This window comes from Aspergillus vadensis (assembly GCF_003184925.1).
Source record: "Aspergillus vadensis CBS 113365 unplaced genomic scaffold BO88scaffold_6, whole genome shotgun sequence".
Lineage (NCBI taxonomy): Eukaryota > Fungi > Ascomycota > Eurotiomycetes > Eurotiales > Aspergillaceae > Aspergillus > Aspergillus vadensis.
Genome location: NW_020292044.1, coordinates 848724 through 872472, shown reverse-complemented (window position 1 = coordinate 872472; position 23749 = coordinate 848724). Strand labels below are relative to the sequence as shown.

The 23749-nt window shown below is 47.9% G+C and overlaps 10 protein-coding genes and 1 non-coding gene across 11 annotated transcripts; 4 read left to right on the top strand and 7 right to left on the bottom strand.

Annotated features, from left to right (window-relative positions):
• Positions 1 to 412: 412 nt before the first annotated feature.
• BO88DRAFT_479392 (Ser/Thr protein phosphatase family protein) lies at positions 413 to 2504 on the top strand (the record flags this gene model as incomplete). The annotated part of the gene is made up of 2 exons (XM_025712071.1): positions 413 to 701; positions 769 to 2504. The coding sequence occupies 2 exons, from the start codon at positions 413 to 415 to the stop codon at positions 2433 to 2435; spliced, it is 1956 nt and encodes a 651-aa protein (XP_025564991.1). The 3' UTR covers positions 2436 to 2504.
• Positions 2505 to 3715: 1211 nt separating this feature from the next.
• On the bottom strand, positions 3716 to 3830 carry BO88DRAFT_t80. Its single transcript has one exon. It is a non-coding gene; the product is annotated as a tRNA-Leu (tRNA).
• Positions 3831 to 5786: 1956 nt separating this feature from the next.
• BO88DRAFT_433978 (cytochrome P450) lies at positions 5787 to 7670 on the bottom strand (the record flags this gene model as incomplete). Its single annotated transcript, XM_025709455.1, has 3 exons — positions 5787 to 7255; positions 7284 to 7492; positions 7513 to 7670. The coding sequence occupies 3 exons, from the start codon at positions 7668 to 7670 to the stop codon at positions 5787 to 5789; spliced, it is 1836 nt and encodes a 611-aa protein (XP_025564990.1).
• An 820-nt stretch (positions 7671 to 8490) lies between these two features.
• On the bottom strand, positions 8491 to 9084 carry BO88DRAFT_479382 (uncharacterized protein; the record flags this gene model as incomplete). The annotated part of the gene is made up of 1 exon (XM_025712070.1): positions 8491 to 9084. The coding sequence occupies exon 1, from the start codon at positions 9028 to 9030 to the stop codon at positions 8491 to 8493; it is 540 nt and encodes a 179-aa protein (XP_025564989.1). The 5' UTR covers positions 9031 to 9084.
• A 958-nt stretch (positions 9085 to 10042) lies between these two features.
• BO88DRAFT_246887 (uncharacterized protein) lies at positions 10043 to 10703 on the top strand. Its single transcript, XM_025702184.1, has one exon. The coding sequence runs from the start codon at positions 10133 to 10135 to the stop codon at positions 10595 to 10597; it is 465 nt and encodes a 154-aa protein (XP_025564988.1). The 5' UTR covers positions 10043 to 10132; the 3' UTR covers positions 10598 to 10703.
• On the bottom strand, positions 10703 to 11990 carry BO88DRAFT_246890 (uncharacterized protein). The gene has a single exon (XM_025702185.1). It carries the CDS (start codon positions 11754 to 11756, stop codon positions 10809 to 10811), a length of 948 nt encoding a protein of 315 aa, XP_025564987.1. The 5' UTR covers positions 11757 to 11990; the 3' UTR covers positions 10703 to 10808.
• A 260-nt stretch (positions 11991 to 12250) lies between these two features.
• BO88DRAFT_403375 (mercuric reductase) lies at positions 12251 to 14013 on the bottom strand. The gene has a single exon (XM_025706344.1). The coding sequence runs from the start codon at positions 13755 to 13757 to the stop codon at positions 12300 to 12302; it is 1458 nt and encodes a 485-aa protein (XP_025564986.1). The 5' UTR covers positions 13758 to 14013; the 3' UTR covers positions 12251 to 12299.
• Positions 14014 to 14404: 391 nt separating this feature from the next.
• BO88DRAFT_479380 (uncharacterized protein) lies at positions 14405 to 15919 on the bottom strand (the record flags this gene model as incomplete). Its single annotated transcript, XM_025712069.1, has 3 exons — positions 14405 to 14883; positions 14977 to 15731; positions 15891 to 15919. 3 exons carry the CDS (start codon positions 15917 to 15919, stop codon positions 14405 to 14407), a joined length of 1263 nt encoding a protein of 420 aa, XP_025564985.1.
• A 1659-nt stretch (positions 15920 to 17578) lies between these two features.
• On the top strand, positions 17579 to 19735 carry BO88DRAFT_413356 (ankyrin repeat domain-containing protein; the record flags this gene model as incomplete). Its single annotated transcript, XM_025708120.1, has 1 exon — positions 17579 to 19735. One exon carries the CDS (start codon positions 17579 to 17581, stop codon positions 19733 to 19735), a length of 2157 nt encoding a protein of 718 aa, XP_025564984.1.
• A 497-nt stretch (positions 19736 to 20232) lies between these two features.
• BO88DRAFT_479377 (MFS general substrate transporter) lies at positions 20233 to 21791 on the bottom strand (the record flags this gene model as incomplete). The annotated part of the gene is made up of 7 exons (XM_025712068.1): positions 20233 to 20353; positions 20403 to 20645; positions 20699 to 21074; positions 21128 to 21279; positions 21329 to 21479; positions 21529 to 21546; positions 21596 to 21791. 7 exons carry the CDS (start codon positions 21789 to 21791, stop codon positions 20233 to 20235), a joined length of 1257 nt encoding a protein of 418 aa, XP_025564983.1.
• Positions 21792 to 22295: 504 nt separating this feature from the next.
• Positions 22296 to 23672, top strand: BO88DRAFT_423944 (oxidoreductase; the record flags this gene model as incomplete). Its single annotated transcript, XM_025708698.1, has 6 exons — positions 22296 to 22350; positions 22401 to 22502; positions 22552 to 22720; positions 22768 to 22891; positions 22945 to 23372; positions 23429 to 23672. The coding sequence occupies 6 exons, from the start codon at positions 22296 to 22298 to the stop codon at positions 23670 to 23672; spliced, it is 1122 nt and encodes a 373-aa protein (XP_025564982.1).
• Positions 23673 to 23749: the final 77 nt, after the last annotated feature.

The following is a 23749-nucleotide window of genomic DNA, read 5'->3' as shown; positions in this document are numbered from 1 at the left end:
AGAAAAGTCTGATATAATTAAGTTATGACAGTTCACAGAACAGAGCCATAGCGTTAGTAGCAATATGGACGAAAACGTTCTTGACTTGCCAATGCAACCAAATGGTTGCTGGTCGTGCCAATAGATTGCCGTATCGAGTGTAACATCGAATGCCGGCTATGACACGTCCATTTGGCACCTCCCAGCAATGGTTGCCGTCCTATGGAAACTAGAAAGCGTGGGATGGCAGCACAAAATTGAACATACAAGCAACTTTTGGCAGAAGAATCCTGCAGCGAAATCAGTCAATTGGCTTCACCTGCGTTGAGCCACGCTGCACCCGGTCATCAACGAGCCCTGGCAGTTCCCGAAGCCTCCTGAGCATCCTGAATAGCCCATAATGGCCTTCTCAGCCCTTGCATGGACGGCGGCAATGGCCCTTCCAGCTGTCTTAGCGCAGGATAGAGAATCCGACTGGTCAAAATCCCCGAAGATAGCCCCTCGGATGCAACCCGATTCACACAATACGACACACTGGCCCACTAGACCTCTTCCTTGGGGAGAGATAAATTTTATTCATACAACTGATACACATGGATGGCTAGAGGGGCATGAGAATGAGGTCAATTACGGTGCTGATTGGGGAGATTTCATTTCATTTGTGACGCATATGCGTGAGAAAGCCGATCAACAAAATGTTGACCTGCTCGTTGTGGACACTGGTACTTCCATCCTTGCTTTCTTGATCCCTTTCTATAGTGTGTTAGTCAACTAACCCAGCGTCTCCAGGCGACATCGTGACTGGCAATGGCCTTAGTGATGTTTCGTCTCCTGAAGGCCAGATATCTAATCCGATTTTCCGCTATTTAGACTATGACCTACTTACCATTGGTAACAACGATCTCTATGACCCAAACGTTACTGAAAGGATACAAGTGGATATAGCGGACTACTATACTGAACGTTATCTAACGAGCAACGTCCTCGTGGAAGAGAATGGCAAAAATACATCCATTGGAGAAAAATACCGATATATAACTACAAAGCACGGGTTGCGGATCATGGCATTCGGGTTCACTGTCCAGGACTTCAAGGCCCCTACAACCGTTCATGTCCAGGGATCTGAGGAAATAATAGAACAGGATTGGTTCAAGGATGCACTCAGCCAGCCAGCCGATCTATACCTGCTTATTGGACACGCCGACATTGGCCAGAGCTGCAAAGTAAAGACCAAATATCAAGGAGATCAAAATCCCTTGATTTGCATGAAGGATTGGTTCCGAGAGAACAAGCCTGAGATTCCCCTTCAGATCCTAGGTGGCCATACACATGTGCGCAACTTCACATGCTATGACAGCGGATCGTCTGGCCTCGAATCTGGCCGGTACTCTGACACAGTGGGATGGCTTGCTCTCAGCGATGTGGCGCCCTCAGACACTTGGAACGGATCTAAAACATTGACGGATGTTCCCATGCCCACAAGGACGTGCTCACCGCACAGTTCAGCATCGTCTTCTACTACGGTTAAATCAGTTCGCCTTGACCGTCGTTACCTCGATTTCAACCGCCAGACGTTCGCGTACCATGCTTTAGGGGCAACTGACCCTGACGTCCCTGCTAACTTTGATACACCTACCGGACAGTATGTCACAAATGATATCGAGGGCGCTCGGGGGGAATGGAACTTAACTACAGAACTTGGCTGCGCTCCCCAATCATACTATATCTCGTCGAGTCCATACAACTGTCCGGATAACATTTATGCGTTAGTGAGATCCGCTTTGAATGCAACCGTGCATGGGAACAATTCCGATTCTGCCAGATTGATCATCTTCAACACCTACGGTATACGTTACGATTTATACCAGGGTCCATTCACTGTTGGGGACGCGTTTACTGTTAGCTCGTACGCGGACGTTTTTTACTATATTGCGGATGTTCCCTATGATGACGTAACAAAGCAACTTCAGGTAAAACTGAACGAGTACAAGGGAACTGATCCAGATTATGAGGAGCCGAAAGAAGATTGCGGCAGTAACAGCGTCAGGTTTTCTAACAGTCAATACGCGGGCGCTTCTCAGCAAAGCGTGCTTACCAGTCGCGCAAGTGACCCGGACAACCTCAACCCTGGACATGTTACAAAAGATGATTTTGGTGATTGTTCTGTCAACCCAGATGACTGCGGCGATGACACCCTGCACATCCCACGCCGGGATAATGAAACACATCCATACTATATGCAAGTCAAGGGCAACATTGATGAAAACAAGACTAAGACAGTGGACGTGGTCTTTACAAGTGACATACAAAAAAAGATTATAGAGTTCCTCGGTCTCACAGACAAAGACCCCGTCGTCAAGCCCTACATGGATGAGTCGTTTACCACGAGGGATTTCTTGCAGGTGTATGCCAAGACGGTCTGGAGTGAGAAGCCTACCTGCGAGATCGGGCCATGATAGATTGGGTGAGCGGAGGGGAGGATGGGTGGGGTCAGGTAACATGTTGCAGTATTGACTGAAATGGAGGAGTGGATTCACTTGTGGCTTGATACATGTCAATGCCTCTGTCTGAGGTTTTCTATGAGACATTTCTCCGAATAAAGGCCTGTCGGGTCATCCCAGTCGTGCTACGTTTGTCAGGCATTGTAGCTTTCCTACTATGGGATCATCAGACGTTATACAATCAAAAAGCTTTGTTCCGCCAATAGACTGGATGATGGTGCCGCATGGCAAGGGTGTCGGGGAAATGATCACAAGTTCTCTCAGCTCCAAGCAGTGATAAGTACAGACAGACATATTAACTAGTAGAAAGTATGATCACTATATAGTTGCAAAGTCAGCAAGATAGATCTAAGGTTCTGAACCGTTGAGACTAGGCGCTGTTTCAAATTAGCATCTGAAACTAGTTTGGGGGAATGCTTTCTTTTTGTGTTGTGCCGAGCTTTCGGTTCGACAAATTCCAGCTCTTTAATCAGGTAGCCTACAAGGAGATATTCATTGATATTGCCATCATACAGCCCGGCTGGCTCCCATGTTGGCTGGACTGGATACTGCCCGTCCGCTGAGATGACCCAATATCGAAGTTAACACCACAAATCCATGCGTATGCAAGCCAAAGGGACACCAAATACGAAGTGGGTATATGAATTCCTGCAAAGAGTACTTCAGGCTACAGACCGTCGATACGGTAATGCGATATACGAAGAGAAGTGAGTATGACGGTCCCAATATGGCTGCGGATCTGGATATATACTACGATAGCCAAGCCCCAGACTGGCTGTACGAGTTTCTATATATTGACAGGGTGTCAAATGCGAATAAATACGGGAAGAACAATCATGTCACTGTCATGAGCATCAAGTACAGAAACTCAAAGGAATTCAACATGGATCAGGACCTACGGGCGCTTACTATGCAAGGCTCTAGGGCTCCCTTCGATTAAGCCTGGTCTCTGGGTCATTTAGAATGCTGATAGTCCTACGATGAACATGATAGCCAAATATATTGTGGAGGAATAACCCGCATCTGCATATGAGGAGAATTTTGTTGATATTAAACCCACGCCTGCTATTGAATCGCAACGACTATCTCAATTGTTACTTGTGCCGTAATGATTCATGAAAAAGAAAGAAAGAAGAAAAACAAAAAAAAAAAAAAAAAACAAATCCCGGAGTTATCCTCAATCCAGTGCCGCCAGTGGAACCCGTCTATCATTGTACCGACACCGCCAAAAAGCATGACAAGAGTGGGATTCGAACCCACGCCATCTTACGATGATCAGGAAGCTTGGGGAAGCTATGTTATTAAGGTGGACCTTAACCTGACGCCTTGGACCAACTCGGCCATCTTGCCTAGAGATGTCTTTTTGACGCTTAATATCGCAACTTAGTTTTGGACTATATAAGGTATCCGTGGACGATTATTCTGGCTCTATCTCAAATCATTTGTTTGACCCCAGTAAACACTTATTTTTTGCTCACCTTTATCATTTTACGTACTAATATCCCTGTCTGTACTGTATAGTCATATTAACTAAGACTAGACATCAAATGAAAGGCCTGAATTAACGACCAGATCACTCCCAGGGGAGGTTATGTGTTTGTAGCGAAGGAACCCGAGCACATACGACCATAGGGTGTGGAAAATAGGGCTTCCCGTCCGCTCAGCCGTACTCAAGCCACACGCCGGGAGGTTAGTAGTTGGGTGGGTGACCACCAGCGAATCCCTTCTGTTGTATGTTTTTGTTCTTTTACCCCCTCAATATTTCATAGAATTTGAAGGTGTAATCGTTAGGTCTCCCCTGGTGTGAAGTTCCCAATTGTCTAGAGTTGGTCCCAGTGGCAATGAACGAACCAGACCTTTACCCACTATCAAGACAGAGCACAGCTAGCAATGACGGTAGATACGGAAAGGCACCTTTGTCACTGGCTTGCGTTCCCAGACCAAAACTTGCGGGAGTCAAAATGCGGAGTTGGGGCCTCAAGCTCCACATCGATAGAAGCCTCCACAGACTGACTGGCCTGCGGTGACTGTAAGCAAATAGCCGGACTCATACCAGGCCACATCGTCCAAGGCGCGGAAATCAGAGGAAATTTGCGGGAGAGATAATGAACAAACAGCTAATAACAACGCCAAGCCTCCTTCCAGTACGGCGGTTAAAGCGGCCATCGGGCAAATGCTTTTTCTACCAGTATATCCAGTGAATTACCACTTGCGTAGCCGCCGGAGTATTCATTGGCAGCCATCTTGACGGTGGTTGTGATCATGATGATTGTTATGCTAGGCTCGGGTCATTGGATATATATTGGGGTGGAAGGGAATTATTTTCAGGAGAATAAACGAAAGATATCAATGAGTGAAACAGTTCCTTGGCTGGTGGCGTGGGTAGATTGCAGCGAATATGAGAGGTTACACAGCCGACTAAAGGCCCAGTCTTTGATAAGCATCCACTAAGACGTATATTGAGATCGGCACCATGCATAGGTCAAATAGCGCTGCGTGTTGATTTCAAGGACCCGGAACGGACCGTGCGTCTGTTAAGAATCACCCACTGCTTATGCCTACCATACGCCCTTGTACAATATGTAGAAAATGGCCATACGTAAGTTACGTAACATGCCGCGTCATCGCTGCTGCCATGTGGTCAAGTAGGGCTGTGCCGGAGAATCGTCTGACAGCCTGGGCCTGATACTATCTCATGGTACACTGCGCTTTGGTGTTCTATTGGGGGGCGGATTTATGACCGTTAGCTGGGATGCAAATACGTTATATCCAATGTCACTACTGTCTTGATATAGAATTAATTATCATCAAAAGTACAGTCACACTATCAAGTTCTACGGTCTATTCATTCTAAGTATTCGTATATCGAGAATATGAATTGAAACCTTGAATTGAAGCCAAGAATCAACCTGTGGAGGCAAGGAGTAGTAGTATGCGACGCGACGCGATTTTGGCTTTTAGGAGATCTACAAGTAATTATCTGTTTGTCTGCTATGCCTTGGATAGTGGATAATCAGTTTCAGACTTTGAAGATCTTCTTGCCTTGAGGCCTTTTTCCCCCCTTCCTTTCCTCTGGTAATGCTCTCCAATAAGCGTAACGACTAGTTGGATCTGCTAATGTGCTCAATTTTAACAATCACATATTTTACCCTACATAATGATTGCAATAACACGCAATCTATATTTGCTATATTTGACATAGGGGTCAAAGATACCTCCACCCAAGGCAGGCCGCCAGCTATATACGATATGATTCATTTTCGACTACGCCACCCCCACAAATTTTACGTCTGTACCAGGCAAACCTCAGGCCGCCCGACGACAGGCCAAACGCACCTGATCTGCGTCTGTCATACGAAGGAGCAATTGCAAATCCACGTCTTGCGTGGTCGCCAAGACTCTCGCGCGAGTCTCCTCCGGGCTTTCTCCAGGGTTGGCAACCGGGTGCACCCGATGACTCCGGAGGAGGGCCGCCATGACAGCCACGAACTCAACCTGCGAAAACTTGTTCCCTGGGCAGTTTTGAGGCCCGTCTGACCATGGGAAATAGGTCGACCGGAATGGGGTGATGATCTCTTCTGAGACATCGCTAGACGCAGCTGATTTGGTTATCCAGCGGGACGGCTTCCATGTCAAGGGGTCCTCCCAATGCTGGGGGTGGATGTGCATGTCGAGAAGGCTGGGGTGGACTCCCACGTGGGGAGGTATCATGATTTCTCTGTCGCCTAACTTGAGTAGCTGGGCTTTATCGTTGGTCCATTTTGGTAGTGACACGATGGGTGGGAAGAGGCGGAGTGTCTCAAGCTGTGGGATGGGATCAAGGGTTAGTGAAAAGTCACAAGAAAATAATAGGAAGGAGAACGGGAAGCTCTGTAGGTAATTCATGGAAAGAAAGGGGGGATATACCAAAACAGCGCGACACCGAAGGAGCCGAGGAAACAATTCGTTATAGTGCTCCTTGATATTGTCTTCATCAAGTCCTTTCAGCTCCTCAGCGACCCAGTCCTGGATTTCCGGATACGCGGCAAGCAACAGCAAGCCAAAGCTCAACGTATTGGCGGTTGTATCATGACCCGCAAAGTTAATGACAAAGATGTTTCCAAAAATCTCGTCTACCGTAAGCCCTTTGGGAGGTGAGCCACTTGTATTTGCTTTTTGCTCCCCGTCTACCTTTTGCTTCAAATCCATGGCGCGCACAAATGAAGTCATCAAGCCTCCGCTACCTGCCCTTCCGGTGTTCAATGCTTTCGTTTCTTCGTCCAGCATTTGGACCATATACTTCTTGAAAGTGGTGGCTGCTTTGCCAAGATGATGCCATGACTTGGGTGCGAAAGGCAGGGTGAGTAATCTCCGAGGCATCACCATGAGAAGGATGCAGTTATCCAGCACGGTCTGGAGTGCATCGCGGTAGCCCTCTGATCCATCTCCCGAGGCGGCAGGTAATTCAGACTTCACCTCATGATCTTTAGCACTTTGAAAAGGGAACGATTTGCGGAATCCTGTTGCGGCAAGGACATTTAACGAGAGGGTCCGCGGGTCTTTTGCAACACTGGGAATGTGGCCATCGACAGAAGACTCCCAGACCTGCAGCATCTGGCGTGTCTGCTCTACACTTTCATTCCAGACAAAGGACATGGCGTTTTCGTTAAAAGGTGTTGCTAGGACCTTTCGGTGCCGCGGCCAGTCATTCCAGCTAGCTGTTGAGATGCATGGTCCGTACACTTCGAGTACCTCTAAATGTGAAACCCAGGTTAGCAATTCGGTACGCAATTTCGCTATCATGACAGAGTACATCAGACGTACTATACAATTGACTTGGTCGAATGAAGTCCGTACGCCGTTGGAAGATGTCATGGATTGCATCTGTATCGGCGACATTGATGTAGATATCGCGAGGAGTGACCAGAGCCCACATGGGGCCATAGCGTTGATGGGACTCCCCGCGATCGGCAAAGTACCAGCCCCGACGGGAGTAGCGACCGAAGCTATAATTGCGCCAATTGATGGGAAGCCTGTTCAGCCAAGGCCAGACAATAGTTCGAAGACCATCCAGAGAACGTTCTGGGGGTCGATGTAAAGGCGTACCAAGGGGATTCCCATGCTTGAAGCACGACGGTAGTTGATCTCCAGTGTCACCATGCTCCACGCCAGGTAGGCGAGTGCGAGCAAGCCCAGCGCTTCAAAAATCATCGTGATGGGTTGTCAAATAATACATCGAAGCATAGAGATTTTGCGGAAAAAATCGGTTAAGTTACTGACTGCTATCTTGGGGTCACAACGGAGTTGGGTTGGGAGGGTTTGTCAACGATGAGAAGCGAGTGGTGGGTGGGAAGATCGGGGATGCGAATGAGAAAACGTGCGGCAGACAGAAAGAAAGAAGCCTGAGTAAGTAGCTGAATGATGGGAATTTACTCTGCTTACAATACTCACATCCCATTGGCTCATTATACGCACAGCCTTGTCTACTGGCTGCCTACTTGAGGTGGTCATAAATGGTTGTTCCTACGGCGGGCAATTTACCCCCTACAAGGCTATGTGATGGTACCACTGGCCATGAGACTCTCCCCATTTCCGGTGTGGGGTTAGGGAGAATGCGTTGGAGGAATCAGAGATATCAGAAACAAAGCAAACAAAGAAAGGCAACGGTCTCAAATTGAACAAGGCTGATACATGGTCTTACAAGGTGCTTACTAGTGCTTACTTGACCCCTCATGAGCGCGTCTGGACTAGGCTGATGCATGACCGACGCTAAATGTGGTATTCCACCATCTATCAGTACCGAAGCCTCATGTCTGATGCCTGGGCCAACCCTTGTCCGTGCGCGATGCAGACAGTAATGAAATGGACCAAAACCCGGCTTTGCCCAGTATCCTGATCAGATCTTGTCAGATGGGTCCCAAGCTCCCCAGATTAGTCAACGAACAGACTAAGAACTTAATATAGCTCTATATGTTTCAACATATATCGAATGATGTAGGCTAGAGGTGAGGATGTCTCGGCAAATATTTATTCATAAAGTTTTGCTGTTCAATCTGCCCGTAGTCATGTTCATGACGAGGAGGGCACCAGCAGTATCACTCATGTAGGCCACATCACCAGCGGCGTTGTAGCGGACGTCGTCAATGCCGCTGTCGGATGCTTTCATGGCGTCGAGGTAATAGAGCTTGTCCACGGCATCGTTGGTGAGGTTCGCGCCGACGAGCTTGGTGGAGCCGTTGACAGTCCAGTAGCGACCATCGGGGCCCATACGGGAGCCGTCAATGCCGAGGAAGGTCTTGCATGGGTCGGAGGTAGGGTCACTGGAGTTATAGGAGTTCCAGGCGGTGTTCGAATAAAGGACAGTGGAGTTGTCGTCCAGGAGCTCGACAATTTGAGGGGGCAGAGTGGTCGAGTAACGCTGGGAGATGGATTTACGGCCATCCTCGGAGATACTGAGGCCCTGGGTGGCGCGCTCAAGGGAGTATGCGAGCTCGAGGCCTGGGGTACTCGTGTTTTCGGCAGCCAGGGGAGCTGTGTGGCCTAGGAGGCCGAGGAAGAGGGCAGCGGACATTGTCGTCTCAAGTTGAGATAGAAGATGAATGGAAGACTCTGCCTGATTCCTGTGACTCCTACCATGATGTCCTGTAGCTTTATAGTAGCCAGGTCGGCCCAGGAGACAAAAGGAAGGAAACTATCTCCGCCTTGCCAAGCAATGTCAAGAGAATGCGGAATCAAAGCCAAGCACAGCCACGCTCATACAAGCTTGGCCTCCGCAATCTTCAGCGTTCCACTCTTTGATTGATGGCCAGATGAGCATGATATGATGGTAGTGGGGAGTGGAACAATACCTTAATTGGGCGCTGGGCGTTTCGGAAGGTCAGGAGCTGGACGAAATGCAGGTACGAGACTTTCTTGATCATCAATAAGTTGATGCGTCGTCTCCACGGCCTGCGTTGTCTGATTTTGCGATAGTATTGGGGACCCATGGGTGGCTACGGGACCGAGGATTAAGATTTGATCGGTTATCTGAAGAGAAGTGATGTGCACCAATCTGATCGAAAATAGAATTGGTAAGTCACTGTCTCAGTATGAAAGCAACTTCCAAGCATCGGCGGAATTAATAGCCGGGCTTCTGCCGGTCACTATCTCCGAAAGTTCGGTCACAGTGACCTGATTTGGAGGACCGTCGGTTGGGGAATGATATGGTTATAAGTAGAACTACTGATTGGCGACTTGACAGATGGCATTGTGTTGACCTGGTACTATTAGGTTATATATATTAGTTCACCGCATTCACTAGATGATCTCGCTTATGCCACAATTGAAATGAACATCATCCAAGACCAAATGGTTTGTAGCATACTAGATCAAGTTTGAAAAAAAGCTGTCTTGTATTCTGTATCCGAATTGAAGGTTACAGTAAACTGACAAAGATAGTCTGTTGCTAAACTTGTGTAATGCGCTGGGCGGATTGCCTTCAGAATCTGCCTCATTGTGGAAAATAAAAATATCCCGTAGAAGTGACATAATGCCACCAAAGAACGACGTATATATGACAGAAGCAGAGTCGTGTTACTACTACTTTGATTTTTTGAAAGAACTTACATACCTTCATATAGTAAGTACTGCAGTCTAATACCCTTGAAAGCGAACTTACTGTCCACATTTCCACCATGGCGACTCCACCAGAACCATTCGAGATGACGGACATCCATGCCAGACCGAACTCACCACCAACACCACTAGTCACCCTTTCAGACCTCAAAGGATCATCCGTATCCCCCACTTTTTGGTACCGAGTCCACGTCCTCGTTTTCGACTTGAAGAACTTCAATAACGACTCGTCCAAGAAGCGTTTGGATAAGGTCACGGACCCGTCTTACATCGGCAAACCATATTTCTCCCCAGAAGAAGCCGAAAAGATTAAGAACATTGTTACAGATACCAGCGGAAAGACATTCTCAGAAACGCTAGAGGAAGGCTTAAATGAGCGACTGGAAAGACGGAAAAAGAAGCGTGTTCAGAGTGGCGACTTCCGAGTCTGCGCGGCACACGATCTTGCTCCACTCATAGCAAGTGCTCTGGGTATTGATCTTAAACTGATGGAGAAGGACAAGGATTTTTGCAAAGGTGGTTGAACAAAAAGGACTGAATTTGCGTGGGGAAATCTGGGGCGGGTTGAAAAAGAAATCTTTTGCGCCAAAGAATAAGAGACGATGAGTGCATTCCGAAATGAGAGTTGTTTCCAAGACATCAACACTTGAAGATGGTCTCGTGTGTATTTACAAGATTCTCAAGTGAAGAGGACTAGTCATAAGCGGAGAGGTATCATTAACACATTTAACATATCTATTTTACAGTCGTCTGCGATCGCTGTAACCGTCTCAGAGTCTTCGACCACAGTATTTGTGCATAAATAACATGCGCCTCATAAAGCAGCCAGGGCAACATCTTGAAGTTCCGTTCTGGTTGGCCAAGAGGATGCAAATTCGTGCACTCAACAGTGACATATGTTATCCTCGCCTTGTCATCCGAAAGCCTTTCAACAATGAACTCCTGAAATCCACCCTCCATCGATCGCCACGGTAGGCCATATGATGCAGCCTTGTCCACTCCTTCGACCAATGCTTTTGGAAACATCCAGTACATCACGGCACCAGCGGTATCCTGAGCACCTCCATACTTGACAGCTTCTTCATTGGAACAAAATTCCGTGACCGGCTTCGGAGCATCAGAAGGCAAGTCCGATGGGCGAATATTTATCCCACGCTCCGAATCCCATGTCCCAAGCATGAACGCTCCCATCTCGCTTGGGCGTCCAAATAAACGAGAAGAAGTGGCAAAGGATAACGGCGGCACTTCTCTGTCCAAAACTGACGTTTCTAAACCTGTCGCGCGTGCATCTATAAATGCAGCAACCAGATTCTTCGATAGACTATGCACGTCTTGCTTCTTGTCATCCTTGTCGTCGTTACTGAACGGCCCATACTGCGAAAGCTGTGACATAGGCACCTCTGCTTGAACTGCTACAAAGGATGGGACCCAGTATATCTTGTCCCCGCCTGACCATGATGATAATAGAGTTGTTTTAGTGACGCCATATGGTGTCAGTGTGACTGTCTCAGATGGTCTTTCAACCAGGTTGCGACATGCGCTTGCCTTTGGCAGTTCTGTTATTGCCATCGTGGGGCATGACTGGTTGAGTCGTCGCTTGGTGAGATAGGCGACCGCGCTGCTGATGGTGACTATGGTGAGCGCTCCTGTTAGGAGGGGTCGGTGTCGGATGAAGTTTGCCATGAGAAGGTATAAAGAGAAATGGAAATGGTATGCTGGAGAAAGTTGTGGTGGAAAGGTTTCGTCGGTTTGAGGTAAAATAGCAGCGGGCAACCCAAGCGGTGTGGAGATGAATAGGGGAAATCCGTTGTGGACTTGAGTATGCAAGTTTTTTCTTGATAATCAGCATGTACTGGACACGGGGAAAAGTTTTTTCTTGATAATCAGCATGTACTGGACACGGGGAAACAATTCGAGGTATTTCAATTAAAATAAGACTTATAGTTGCTGTGGTCAACATATCCAAAGTCTCGGGTGATCTCGGGGGAGGCTACCGTGAGTCAGAAGGATCCGAAGCCACCCGTTTTCAGCCCCAAACAAGGAGTCAACAACACATCACAAGATCAATGATGCGCTGGTTTGATTTAGGAATCCGCAATCGGCCCGAATTAGTTACAGTAAACTGCGTTATCAAGTCAAATGGTATAATTGAGTGCTCACTTTGTATGTAGAGGAATGGGTACAAATGTTTCACACTATATTGGCAAACTACCCAAAGCAACGTACTCATTTCAAGAACCCCCACAGGTTATTCAAGCTTTCCGCAAAAGTTGGATGGGCAAACACAGCATCTTGCAGTTTTTCATAAGGCAGATTCCCCATCATGGCCGTCTGCACAACACTCATTATTTCGCCGCCCTCAACGCCTAAGCATGAAAATCCCAAGATCTGACCAGTCTCCCCGTCAACCACAGCCTTCATGGCACCTCTTGTCTCATCTGTTTCCAATGCCCTAGCCACATAGCTCATTGGCATATGCGCAGTCAGAATTTTCCGGCCCGGAAACCTCTCCCTTGCCTCCTGCTCATGCAGCCCGACGTGACCGAACTGAGGATCCGTATAGGCGACATACGGGACAATTCGGTCTCGAATCGAGAGCCGCTCACATGTAGATTTCGACTCCAACAATGTAGGGCTGAGTACCCGGAAATCGTCGTATGAGATATGCGTGAAGGACGGCGGGCCCTTGACATCTCCAATGGCATAAATTGACGGCGCAGATGTTTCCAAAAATTCATTTGTCAAGATATAACCTCTCTTATCCATCTTCACGCCCGCAGCAGCAGCATTAAGTCGCTCGGTATTTGGTACCCTCCCACTTGCAAAGAGGATATGCGTGGCCTCTTTGACGACTTCCCTCCCCTGCCGCGTCTCGACTGCGACATCGAACACACCCTCAGAGACATTTTCAATCCGGACCGGAGTGGTCTCCAGATAAACCTCAATTCCATCGTCCCGGAATATCTTCAGCAACATGTCTGCCAACCCCCTGTCCTCTCTAGGAAGCAACTGCTCTCCTCTTTGCAGCACCGTAACCTTAGCCCCAAGCCTCTTAAACAGCTGTCCGAACTCAACCCCAATATACCCACCCCCAACGACCACTAAATTCCGCGGCACGTCTCCCAGCTCCATAATAGATGTAGAGTTCAGCACCTTTTCACTCGGAACCTTTTCCAGTCCCTCAAGAATAACCTTTCCAGGCCGACACCCCGTATTAATCACAATTCTGTTCCCTCTGACAACCCTCTCATTCCCATTGCTCCCGTCCATAACCACCATGGTTTTCGCATCCACAAAACTTGCCTCTCCAATAATGACATCTACCCCCGCATCCCGAAGTCTCTTCTCACCTCCTGCCCGGAACGAATCCACAATATCCCTCTTCCGCTGCCTGATCTTCTTCATGTCAATCACCACTTTATTACCATTATCCCCCTCTTTAGAACGAGATGTATTCGGTGTATGAACACCATATTCCCCACCTCTCCGCGCAAGATACGCGACCCTCCCAGACGCAATCATCGTCTTGGTCGGCGTGCACCCATCATTCACGCAGCATCCACCAATATGGTCTCGCTCAACGAGTGCAGTTTTGTGGTTTGCGAGCGCGAGAGCTCGGGCAAGAGGCGTGCCGCCTTGCCCGGAGCCGATGATTATGGTGTCGTATTGAGTGGGGGCAGACATTGTTTGGATAAGGTGGTGTTTTAGGGGATGTCGGAGGATGGGACGGTACATTCCTTTCGCTTGGATGGACGCTGGGATATTTATGTTCGAGATGGTGGTGAGTGAAGGAAGACGGTGGTGATGGAGCTGTTAGGTGGGGAGTATATACTTACTGTACGAGATTAGAGTGGATACAAAGAAATGAGGGGTAATGGACAAGATGGATCATGATTAGATCATTGACGTTTGGTTGAGGATGGTCTGGATCGCCGGCAAGAGATCGGATGGACCGTGACGGGTTGGGGATCCGTGGGTGAGTGCGGGATGCCATGTGCCTTTACCCCTTCGGAGGGTAGTTATGTGGTATAAGAGCAAATGGATGAACTGGGCTGCTTACTTGAGCACTTTCCCGAAGTAGTACAGTTGGGGATACTAGATGAGGTGGGATACGAGGTTGCATTGTCAGAGCGACGCTCTACCGTCTTGTTGCTGATGCAACATTGCTTTTAATTCTCGGGCAGGTGGGTTGTAAATCAAAGAATAAATTGGATAATTCAGAACCTGCCGTCTGCCGATTATGACATACGTATTCGAAATTATATTACAGAAAGCTAAATGTTGAATAAGGTAGTTCTAGCTATGTTTAACTTCAACTATAACTATGCACTTTATGTTATTGCAAGATCTCTCGGATCCTGGCCGAGCCAGTCAGACTCCCACTGACGTTTCAGTACTTCTTTGGCTCCAGTCTTCTCCAATCTGGCCGCATCCCACATAACGTATCCCCATTTTCGTACCTTATCCGTTATAAAGTACCCCACCAGACTGCTGTACGTGCCTTCCCATATAAGGGTCCACGCCAGTGGAGGGTGGGTCGTGTCTATGCTTGGCACTACTACATCTCCAAGGAAAGGTAAAGGATCCCGTCGCCCTTGCTTTCTATCGCGAAGAGATGGTTTGCTTCTCCGACGCTTATTCTGGACGTCTAATCCTACGTCATCATTGTTCAAGAAGCAGAAAGTCTCGCGTCCGATATGATTGCGCATAGTCGAAACAAGATGATCATGATCCTTGATTTCGAATAATACCGTGTGGAGGAAGTTGAGGCCCAGGGCTATTGTGCCATTTAGGAGGCGTTCCCTCTTAACTATAGAATTGAGATGTGATTAGTTGGGATCAATCTGGAGAACGTTGAATCTGAAATACGCTAGGAATGGAGCAAATTGGGGTCTGAACTTACAGGGATGGTCAAAATCAAAGAAGCCAGCCGGCATCGACCGCCGCTGGCCAGGAATAGCAGGGGGTCCGGGAGACACATCGCGATGAATCCTGGAAAAGATATGGTCAAATTTCACCTTTGCGAAGGTTTTGATGCAGAAAATCTCCTCCACTTCCCATGGTTCAAAGAAAGAGAACTGAAGCTCCATAAACTTCCGCCCATCGAGTCCTGCGCCGTGTCTGTCTTGAGTATCAGGGCAGACGCGGAATAGGTTACTCCAGAGCTGAAAGCGATACATGGACCGCAGCAGTCGGATCTCTTCGGTTGTGCTAAGTGTTCTATTATATGGCCTGGTCCCAGTCTCCCCGGCAAGATTGCCGAGCGACCAAGCAATATATTCCTGCATGAGCGGCCGGACAATCCCAAGGTGGAATGCTGCCATGTCTGCAATCTCATCCGTGGTGGGATTATCATCCATTATGGAATACCGGGGCAACGCTTGACGCGCTTGGTAGACTCCCAGACAATGGAGGACCTCGTTCGGCATGTATTCCTCGGCAAACTGGAGTGGTGCCGAGACATAACAAACTATAGCTTCGACAGTGGCGGTTTTCAATGTTGTATCCATACAACTGGTGAGCAAACGCTTTCGATTTGAGAGATACTGACCATGGTAGACAGGCGAAGCCTGAACCAGAGCTTTGAGCCCGTCCAGATCCAGAAATGATAAGACATGATCTCGAAGTTCAGGTGGAAGTCTTTCGAGACGAGAATCCCTATCATAGTGTTGCTGAAATGGCCGTGCCTGATTTTGGGACTCTCGTGAGACTGGTACTAGCGAAGATGATGAAATAGCCTGATGAGTAGTCTGCAAATCCGCACGGTCTCGAGGCACGGCATCTGCTGCAGATGAAGAGAAGCCATCAGGCTCGTACCTGAACTTTGTTCGTATGTCCCTTTCCATCTTGCACACAATGCTTAACGCCAAGTTACTGGTATGGGTTTGATGAATGAAGGAAGGAAGCAACGTGAAAAAATAAGATAGAACTTCCGGCAAAATGACTGCGTACGAAGCACCATATTATATACTGTACAAAACTGGAACCAGAACGAAGTGGCGCAGGAGGTTTGTTGCGCTATCGCCTTACCAACATTCTGCGGAGTACTCCGACAAGATTAAGATGACATGAGATAGGAAGGTTGAAATATACCCTAATCTTTGTGACAACCAGGATCAACAGGCTACTAATTTTACCGTACCGCGACAGGCCCCGCAGCCTATATTTTACTATTGTGCACTATGAAGTGAGGCTTGAGGCCAGGTCATTTGAATGCTGATACGTTAGGCAAGTTCCTAGCACTAGGGCAATCTGCAAAATTGGTGTGGTAGGGAAAAGGAAAGTTCCAACGATGACTCTCTTTCCCATTCTCCTGCTGCTTCCAGATGTCTTCATTTCGGTCGCGAGAAACTTTGGGTGGGACTGATGCTACGTATTGCATATCTAGATTGTGTCGCAGAAGAGCTTCGGAGTGGCTGTATACACCATATGTGAACCCATGCAACCCGGGAGAGTCATGTTTATACCGATATGCGCATCAATAACCCCTCAGGATCACGATATTTACCACTCCTGTACACTACTACCAGGTGCTACCGGTCACACACAATACAACTACTAGCAGTACACCCTTCTAAAGATGTTTGGCTCGCCCAAGCGCAACATGCCTTGGCGTATGGAATATGCAGCAGTACTGTACGGATTTAGGCATTTCATTACACTTTCCTTGTCAAAGACAACGTCGGTCCAGGACCATTATTTCTCTATTCTCCACAAAAGTATGGTTCTGAATCTCTTCATCCTCATATGTATCAGGTTGCTTCCGCCCATGAAAATTTAAATGCGGATTGTACCTTCGCTAGTTTCTGGTGTATTGCGAAGCCTGGGACATTCAATGGAGGACAATGGAGGGTGTAATGTCTCTTATTCAGAATTGGGTTAGGGGTTCAGATTTTCTTAAAACTCTTTCATCGCTCTCGCGACGAACCACATTTTCTTTGGTCAAGCGTCGGGAGATAGTGGAATACCTTGCTTGTCCTATGACCGAACGTTCTTGACCCCTCGATAAACAATGGGCCTCACCGCTTTACCCATGGTAGACGACTTTGAAATACAGGCGATACCAGATCATGGCGTAGGTTCTAACAAAGGAGTATAATAGCTCCGCCAGTTGAATGAATGCCGAGATTGGCAATCTCCAACCCTGAAGCGAGGCTCAAATAGACATGTGCACTACCAAAATGATAGGTATTGCTAGGCTGGTAGTGGGAAAACATAGATAACCTTTCAGCTTCTAAGCCATGAAATAATGCCTTCCATGTCCTTTCATAGCCACCTCAACTGCAGCGGCCGTTACCTTTTCATGAACAATGGCGACCTCTTCATTCATATGCAGCCATGAAAGAAATAAGAACACATCAGTAAGCATATATAGCCCCAACATGCAGACGCATATGTACAATCCAGACAGGAGATTCAGGCGTCGCAAGCCATCTGAGTGAATCAATCATCAACGGGCTGGTCTCTTAACCTACAGCATTGATTAGTTGCACTCACCAAGCACCATGGCCAATCTCAACAAACTCCCCACTGAAACCCTGCTAGAAATAATAAGCTACATAGATTACAACCGCGATTTGACAGCGCTTTCGCAGACTAGTCGTCGGCTTTACAATCTTACTAGCAAGTCGATCGACCAGGCCATTCGAAATATCTTTGATAATTGCCACATCTACCCCGACGAAAGCGGTGCGTTGCGAAATGCAACATTCAACGGCAATACGGATTGTGTACGCAGGATTTTACGAGCTGGAATCTCCCCAACCTTCCATCCTAGGCCATGTTGTCACGGTGAGCCCATCCAGGTTGCGGCGAGAAGGGGATATGCGGACCTAGTTCGTATGTTCATAGAGCTCGGTGTCGACCCAAACGCGAAAAAAGTCCGGCATAACCTTAGTTACGACAACACTCCTCTTCTGTCCGCAATATCGAACGGCCATGAAGAAGTCGTCCGAGTACTGATTGAGCACGGAACAGAGTTGGAATACACCGCGGAACATCAAAGCTATGTGCAGCCTCTATCTCACGCCACAAGTCGGGGTCACTATGGAATAGTGAAACTGCTACTGGAACATGGTTGCAATCCCCGAACACCGAACTTCCAAAAGTACTGGGACAGGTCGGCATTCGAGATCGCTGGTGGTAATAACCTGCCTATTTTACGTATGTTTGTGGGGCCCGACATACCACAGGACTACTTTTCTGCTCCTGAGAACCATTCTGGCAATATGGTAATCGAGGCCCTGAAGAGAAATGATATGCCACTGGTCAAGTTTCTTTTGGACCACGGTGCTGAGTTCAATATGGCGTATAATGGGTTGACTCATTGCCGGGACCGTCCTTCTAACATGTACTTAACGGGTGACGTTTTGTACCACGTCGGTCGCTTGTCAGTCACGTTCCCTGAAGAAGCAGGTTACTTGCTTCGCAAGATAGATGTTGATAACATCATTAATGAAAGAAATATCTCTGCGATTATGCGCCTCGCTGCTGGTGCGGCACGTGGTGGCAATATAGGTCTGCTAAATCGGTTGCTAGACCTTGAAAGCATACACACACACCCACATATTACGCCAGAAATTTGGCAAGATATTGTGACTTCGTGTATGGCAGAGGCGGTTATAGGAGGCCATCTCGAAGTTGTCAGACTGGCACTTGACCGTGGTGCAGATCCTGACGATTCAGCATTTTGGAAGCGGAACGAAGGACGCGGACCACCTCTCTATAATGCAATCGAAGAAGGATACACGAAAATTGTCGAGCTACTGCTCGATAGAGGAGCCAACCCGTTCCCAAAGAATTGCAAGACTGCCTTCGAAAAAGCAACCACTCGATATGCACCACGATTAACGCCGCAGGCACGGTATGATATCGTCCAGCTTCTAGTCAGCAGGAATCTCGTTGAAGCGGATCAACCTTGGGTGGCTACAGGCTTGTTTGGTCCAAAGGTACCAGTGCGAAGAACCATGAGCAGAGCCGTCCGCGCGGGTGTAGAGATATTCCACCTAGTTCGGCAGCATCTCGACGTCAAACTAGATGTGGGAAACGACGACCATCAGTTGGCATTTGAGGTAGCTGTAGCGAAAGGTGACACTACAATTATAAAGGAATTTCTTGAAGCAGGATTTGATCCCAACGTCCCAGACGGGCTTCTGATCAGCGCAATAAGAAACTATTGGAGCCGAGACCCTAGAGAGGAAGTTGTTGACCTTTTGCTGATGTACGGAGCGGATATCAATTTACGATATCCAGAAACAGATATGCCCTATATCTCCAGTGGCATATATGGCCACACGTATTGCTCAGAGGAGGATGTTAGGTTTCTGTTGCAGAAAGGTGCCGATCCGTTTGGTGTCGACCAGTCTGGTGAACATCTATTCGTGAAGGTAGCAACGAAAGGGAAGCTGGACATAGTGAAAGGCGTGCTGGGGCACTTTAATGAGGAAGGGATTCCCTTTGCTCGGGTCAAATCTATGGTTGAGAAGGCTGCAAGGGCCGCAGGCAGCGCCGCGGAGGTTGCGTTGGCTTCAGCGTCTGAATTAAATCCTGAAGATATTTTGCGTAGAGATGCCGCGTTTGAGGAGGCCAGGGACATTGCCATAGTGGAGGAGTACATATGGCGCTGGTACTGGCGCAATATGTACCCTTGTCCGGAGAGCTAACCATGTCCTTTCATCCTCGTCAAACTTTGATATTTCGCCGCAAATGTCCTGAGAAGTCCAAATTCCTTCACTCTAACTGTCTCAATTTTCGCATGACTGACGCCGATTCTACCTATGAACATCCAGTTCTGTCTTTAGCACTGGAAGCGACCTCCACCACAATCGGTTCGCCATCCTCCGTTCCACTTTCTGTTTCGGGACCACTATATAGTACCTCTTTTCCTTTCTGCTCTCTGTATCTTGCGTTAGAAAACATAGTGGGAAACTGGGTATACTTGATTTACCTTCTATATATCAATGTTGCTGCAATAAACCCCGCCCACAGTAAAAAGAAAAAAGCGAATGCGGCGGGCCACCCCTTTCGCCACCGCGGAGCACCGTCCGGACCAGCAGTAGGAAAAAGAAGCAATGGAACCCATATTTGAAAGGAATAGCCGAAAGTCATCATCGAGCCCTGGCAATAATTAGTGTTCTGTTCTGTCTGCTATCCAGATAGTCTATTGAGGTACCATGATGAGCGCCCGTTCTTCTGAATCATCCTTTACAATCGTATTAACTGTCGAATATAGGATAGGACTTGTGCACCCGGCCGCGCCAAAGAAGTACCATGCGACAAACCTATAATCCTGTCAGCAGGACAATATACGCATGCGAGAACTACACTTACTTCAAGGCCTTTGGTATGTTCCAAATAATCATACACAGCGAAGAGAATAAACAGCATGTGGATGCAATAGTGTAAATAAGCCATGACGGATAAATTGCAGCAAGCGTGGTCCCTAACCACGAAGCAACGATATTGATCGCGTAGGTCACTGTCGGCAGCTTGTTGACCTGTGGCACTGAGTAGCCTTCTGCCTCTAGCCAAAGGTTCATATAAGAGGTAGGATAAGAAGATATAATCATGCACCTATGACACAATGGGTTAGCTTTTTCTCAAGATTAAAATCAAGTCTGTCTTACGCATAACAAAGGATGAAGACCCAGATATGCCAGCGCTTAAGTGTGCGTTTGAAGACATCAAGTGTCATCCTTCCCGGACGACGGATGTTCGCTCTTCGCGCCCGGTCCTTGGCCAAGGTGATATCATCTTCTGACAGGAAGAAGGGTCGTGGAGAATCCGGAATCCCCGGGAACACTAAAAAGCCAATAATGGCGACGGGAATAGTGAAGATTCCGTCTATAATAAACAGCCACTTCCATCCAGGCATGCCGCCCACTCCGGATAGGTTGGTGTAGGCTGCGGATTGCAGGTATCCGCTTACCATAGTTCCAAGCGCGTTGCAAATAAACCACGTCCCAGCTCGTTTGAAGAGTTCGGGGCCAGAGTACCAGGAGCCTCCAGTATCAGTTAGCCTATTACAATGATAGCTGAAGTGCAGACAACCTTACCGAGAATAAAGTGTGTTCCAGCAAAGACAGGCGCCTCGAACATGCCAACCAGAAATCGAAGTGCATATAGCTGGCTGACATTTGTGACTCGGCTTTGTGCAAAGGTGCATATACCCCAGAGGATTTCGAGGGAAGGGAGCAGCCATCTCGCCCTAATCCTCTTAGTTATGCATTTCTTCCGAAACATGGACAGTAACATACAGCGTCGGTCGCGACATCAACAGCAGACCAGGAACTTGGAAGACAACGTAGGCAGTGTAATAGCAGACGTTGAAATAGTTAAGTTGGTTGCCATTTAGACTAAAGTCTTCTTTGAGTCCACTGACGTATGCATTGCTGATGTTGGTCTGGTCTGGAATATATTAGCATCGGTGGATGTTGCAGTCTCTCGACAGGCATACCCAGGTACTTCACGAAAACTAATTAAGGTCAATAAATACTCTGTATTCCTCCACGGGGGCAGCTTACAACAAAGACATGCGAATACCAGAATGGATAAATCCAGCTTGAAGAGCAACCTAGATGATGAGTATCCTATGGCCGAACCAAGAGGGACAACGTACTTTCGCTCATTTGTCGGATAATTAGATGGGTACCAATTGAACACCTCTTTGAAAAGACCCCAAACACCTATTTTCTGTCTCTTTAAGTCGCTGCCGGACATATTGCCGAGCTCTTGTCTCCTCGTGTCGGACAATTTTCCGGTGAAAACTTCCTCTGGCAGGGGCATGTTTCATGGTTCGGCAAGATCTTTATCTGATCATTGAATACCCCTCTTCATGATAGAATTATCTAGTGGAGCTGTGTTGACATATTTGCCATTATGCCATTCATTGTCGTGATGGGAAAATAACACATTCTGATAGGGTTATTCGGACCTGTTAGCTGCAGAATGCAACATCCGGGTGCGGGATGGCGTGCCACAATCCTAGCACAAATGCCTTTATCTATCTTTGACATGATTCAGACACGGTACACCGTGCGTTCTGAATTGGGTGTGCGACGCTAGATAAGAATTGCGTGCTTTGCTGATTATCTTCGTCACATATGCCGTGCGGGGTTAAAGTATACGCTGCATTGGGATTTGGACATAACTACTCGGACCTTCCCAGCTCGATAGGGTGTGTATAATATTTTCGTAAACGTTGTTACAACATTCTTGATCACCATGCCTGCAAGACTTATCGACAGATATGACCACGTGCCAGTGACTAAGGAAGACCGTAAGTAATACATATGGCTTACCATGTAGCTCAAATAATTAACAAACCAGTGGACTGGGCCGAACTCATCACCCTTGACCTGAGCCAATATGATCAGCCAGGCGGCAAGGAATCGCTCGTTGAGCAGCTAGACCACGCTGTTCGTCATGTTGGTAAGTAATCTACCTCAAACCTTCAAACCTGATTTAACTTTGCTTCAAGGCTTCTTTTACGTCAAGAACTTCAACATCAGCCAAGAGGAAATCGACCGCCAGTTCGCTCTGGGTCGCGAATTCTACGCTCTCCCACTTGAAGAAAAACTCAAGTACCACAGCAGCGCCGATCTGGATAGAGGAGAGTACAACGGCTACCGGCCAGCTGGGCACAGAATGTAGGTCGTCGACCTCTGTAAACATGGTATCATACTCATACATCCAGTCTTGGCAACGGAATCAAGGACAACGTCCAAGTGTACAACATCCCCAAATTCGATGGGTATCATCAGCGCCAGCAACCAGCAATCCTAGCCGACAATATCGACGAAATCGAGCAATTCAGCCGGGTAAGCATCCTCTGCTGTCTATCCACAACCAACTCACACTAAAAATAATACAGAAATGTCACACGGAAGTGGTCGAAAAGCTCCTCCGCCTTTTCGCCATCCTGCTCGAACTGCCCGATGAAGACCAACTCGTCCGAGACCACCAGTATGACGTAAAGGGTGAGGACCATCTCCGCTACATGCACTACGCCGCACGTGGAGCCGAGCTCAACAAGAAGGTCGGGGGTCTATACTCTCCCGGTCATACCGATCTGGGCACGGTGACCCTGCTCTTCCGTCAACCCGTTGCCGCGCTGCAAATCCTCAACTCGGAAGGACAGTGGAAATGGGTCCGCCCGCAGGATGGAACCATTACTATCAATACCTGTGATGCGTTGACTGCACTCACGGGCGGGTTGATCAAATCAAGCATTCATCGGGTTCATGTTCCTCCTGCTGATCAGGCGCATGTGGATCGGTTGGGTGTTTTGTATTTTGCCAGGTAAGACTGCCCCTTTTCCGTTTATTGTCACATGATATGCTAACTATATTGACTAGACCAAACAACCATGTCGTCTTGGATTCGATTAAGAACAGTCCCCTGCTTAACCGACTCGGGCTCACGAAGAATGTGTTTACGGAGTTGGGACAGCATCTGACTACTGAGCAGTGGGTCAAGGCGCGGCAGACCCAGCAGCAGAGACGCACGCGGGAGGCGAAGGTCTCCGAGGATGGGAAGTACAGTTACGGAGACAAGGATCTGCAGATCCTCCCAGGGTTGGATGCCAAAGTGTATAACTGAGAGATAAGAGAATATAGCTAAATCATACATAAGCTCGGGCTGTTTGCCACAGAAAAACATAGTCATAGTGTTGCGGC

Excerpts from the sequence above, each read along its gene's own strand:
- BO88DRAFT_246887 (XM_025702184.1), top strand. The coding sequence starts at position 10,133 with ATGGCGACTCCACCAGAACCATTCGAGATGACGGACATCCATGCCAGA.
- BO88DRAFT_246890 (XM_025702185.1), bottom strand. The coding sequence starts at position 11,756 with ATGGCAAACTTCATCCGACACCGACCCCTCCTAACAGGAGCGCTCACC.
- BO88DRAFT_403375 (XM_025706344.1), bottom strand. The coding sequence starts at position 13,757 with ATGTCTGCCCCCACTCAATACGACACCATAATCATCGGCTCCGGGCAA.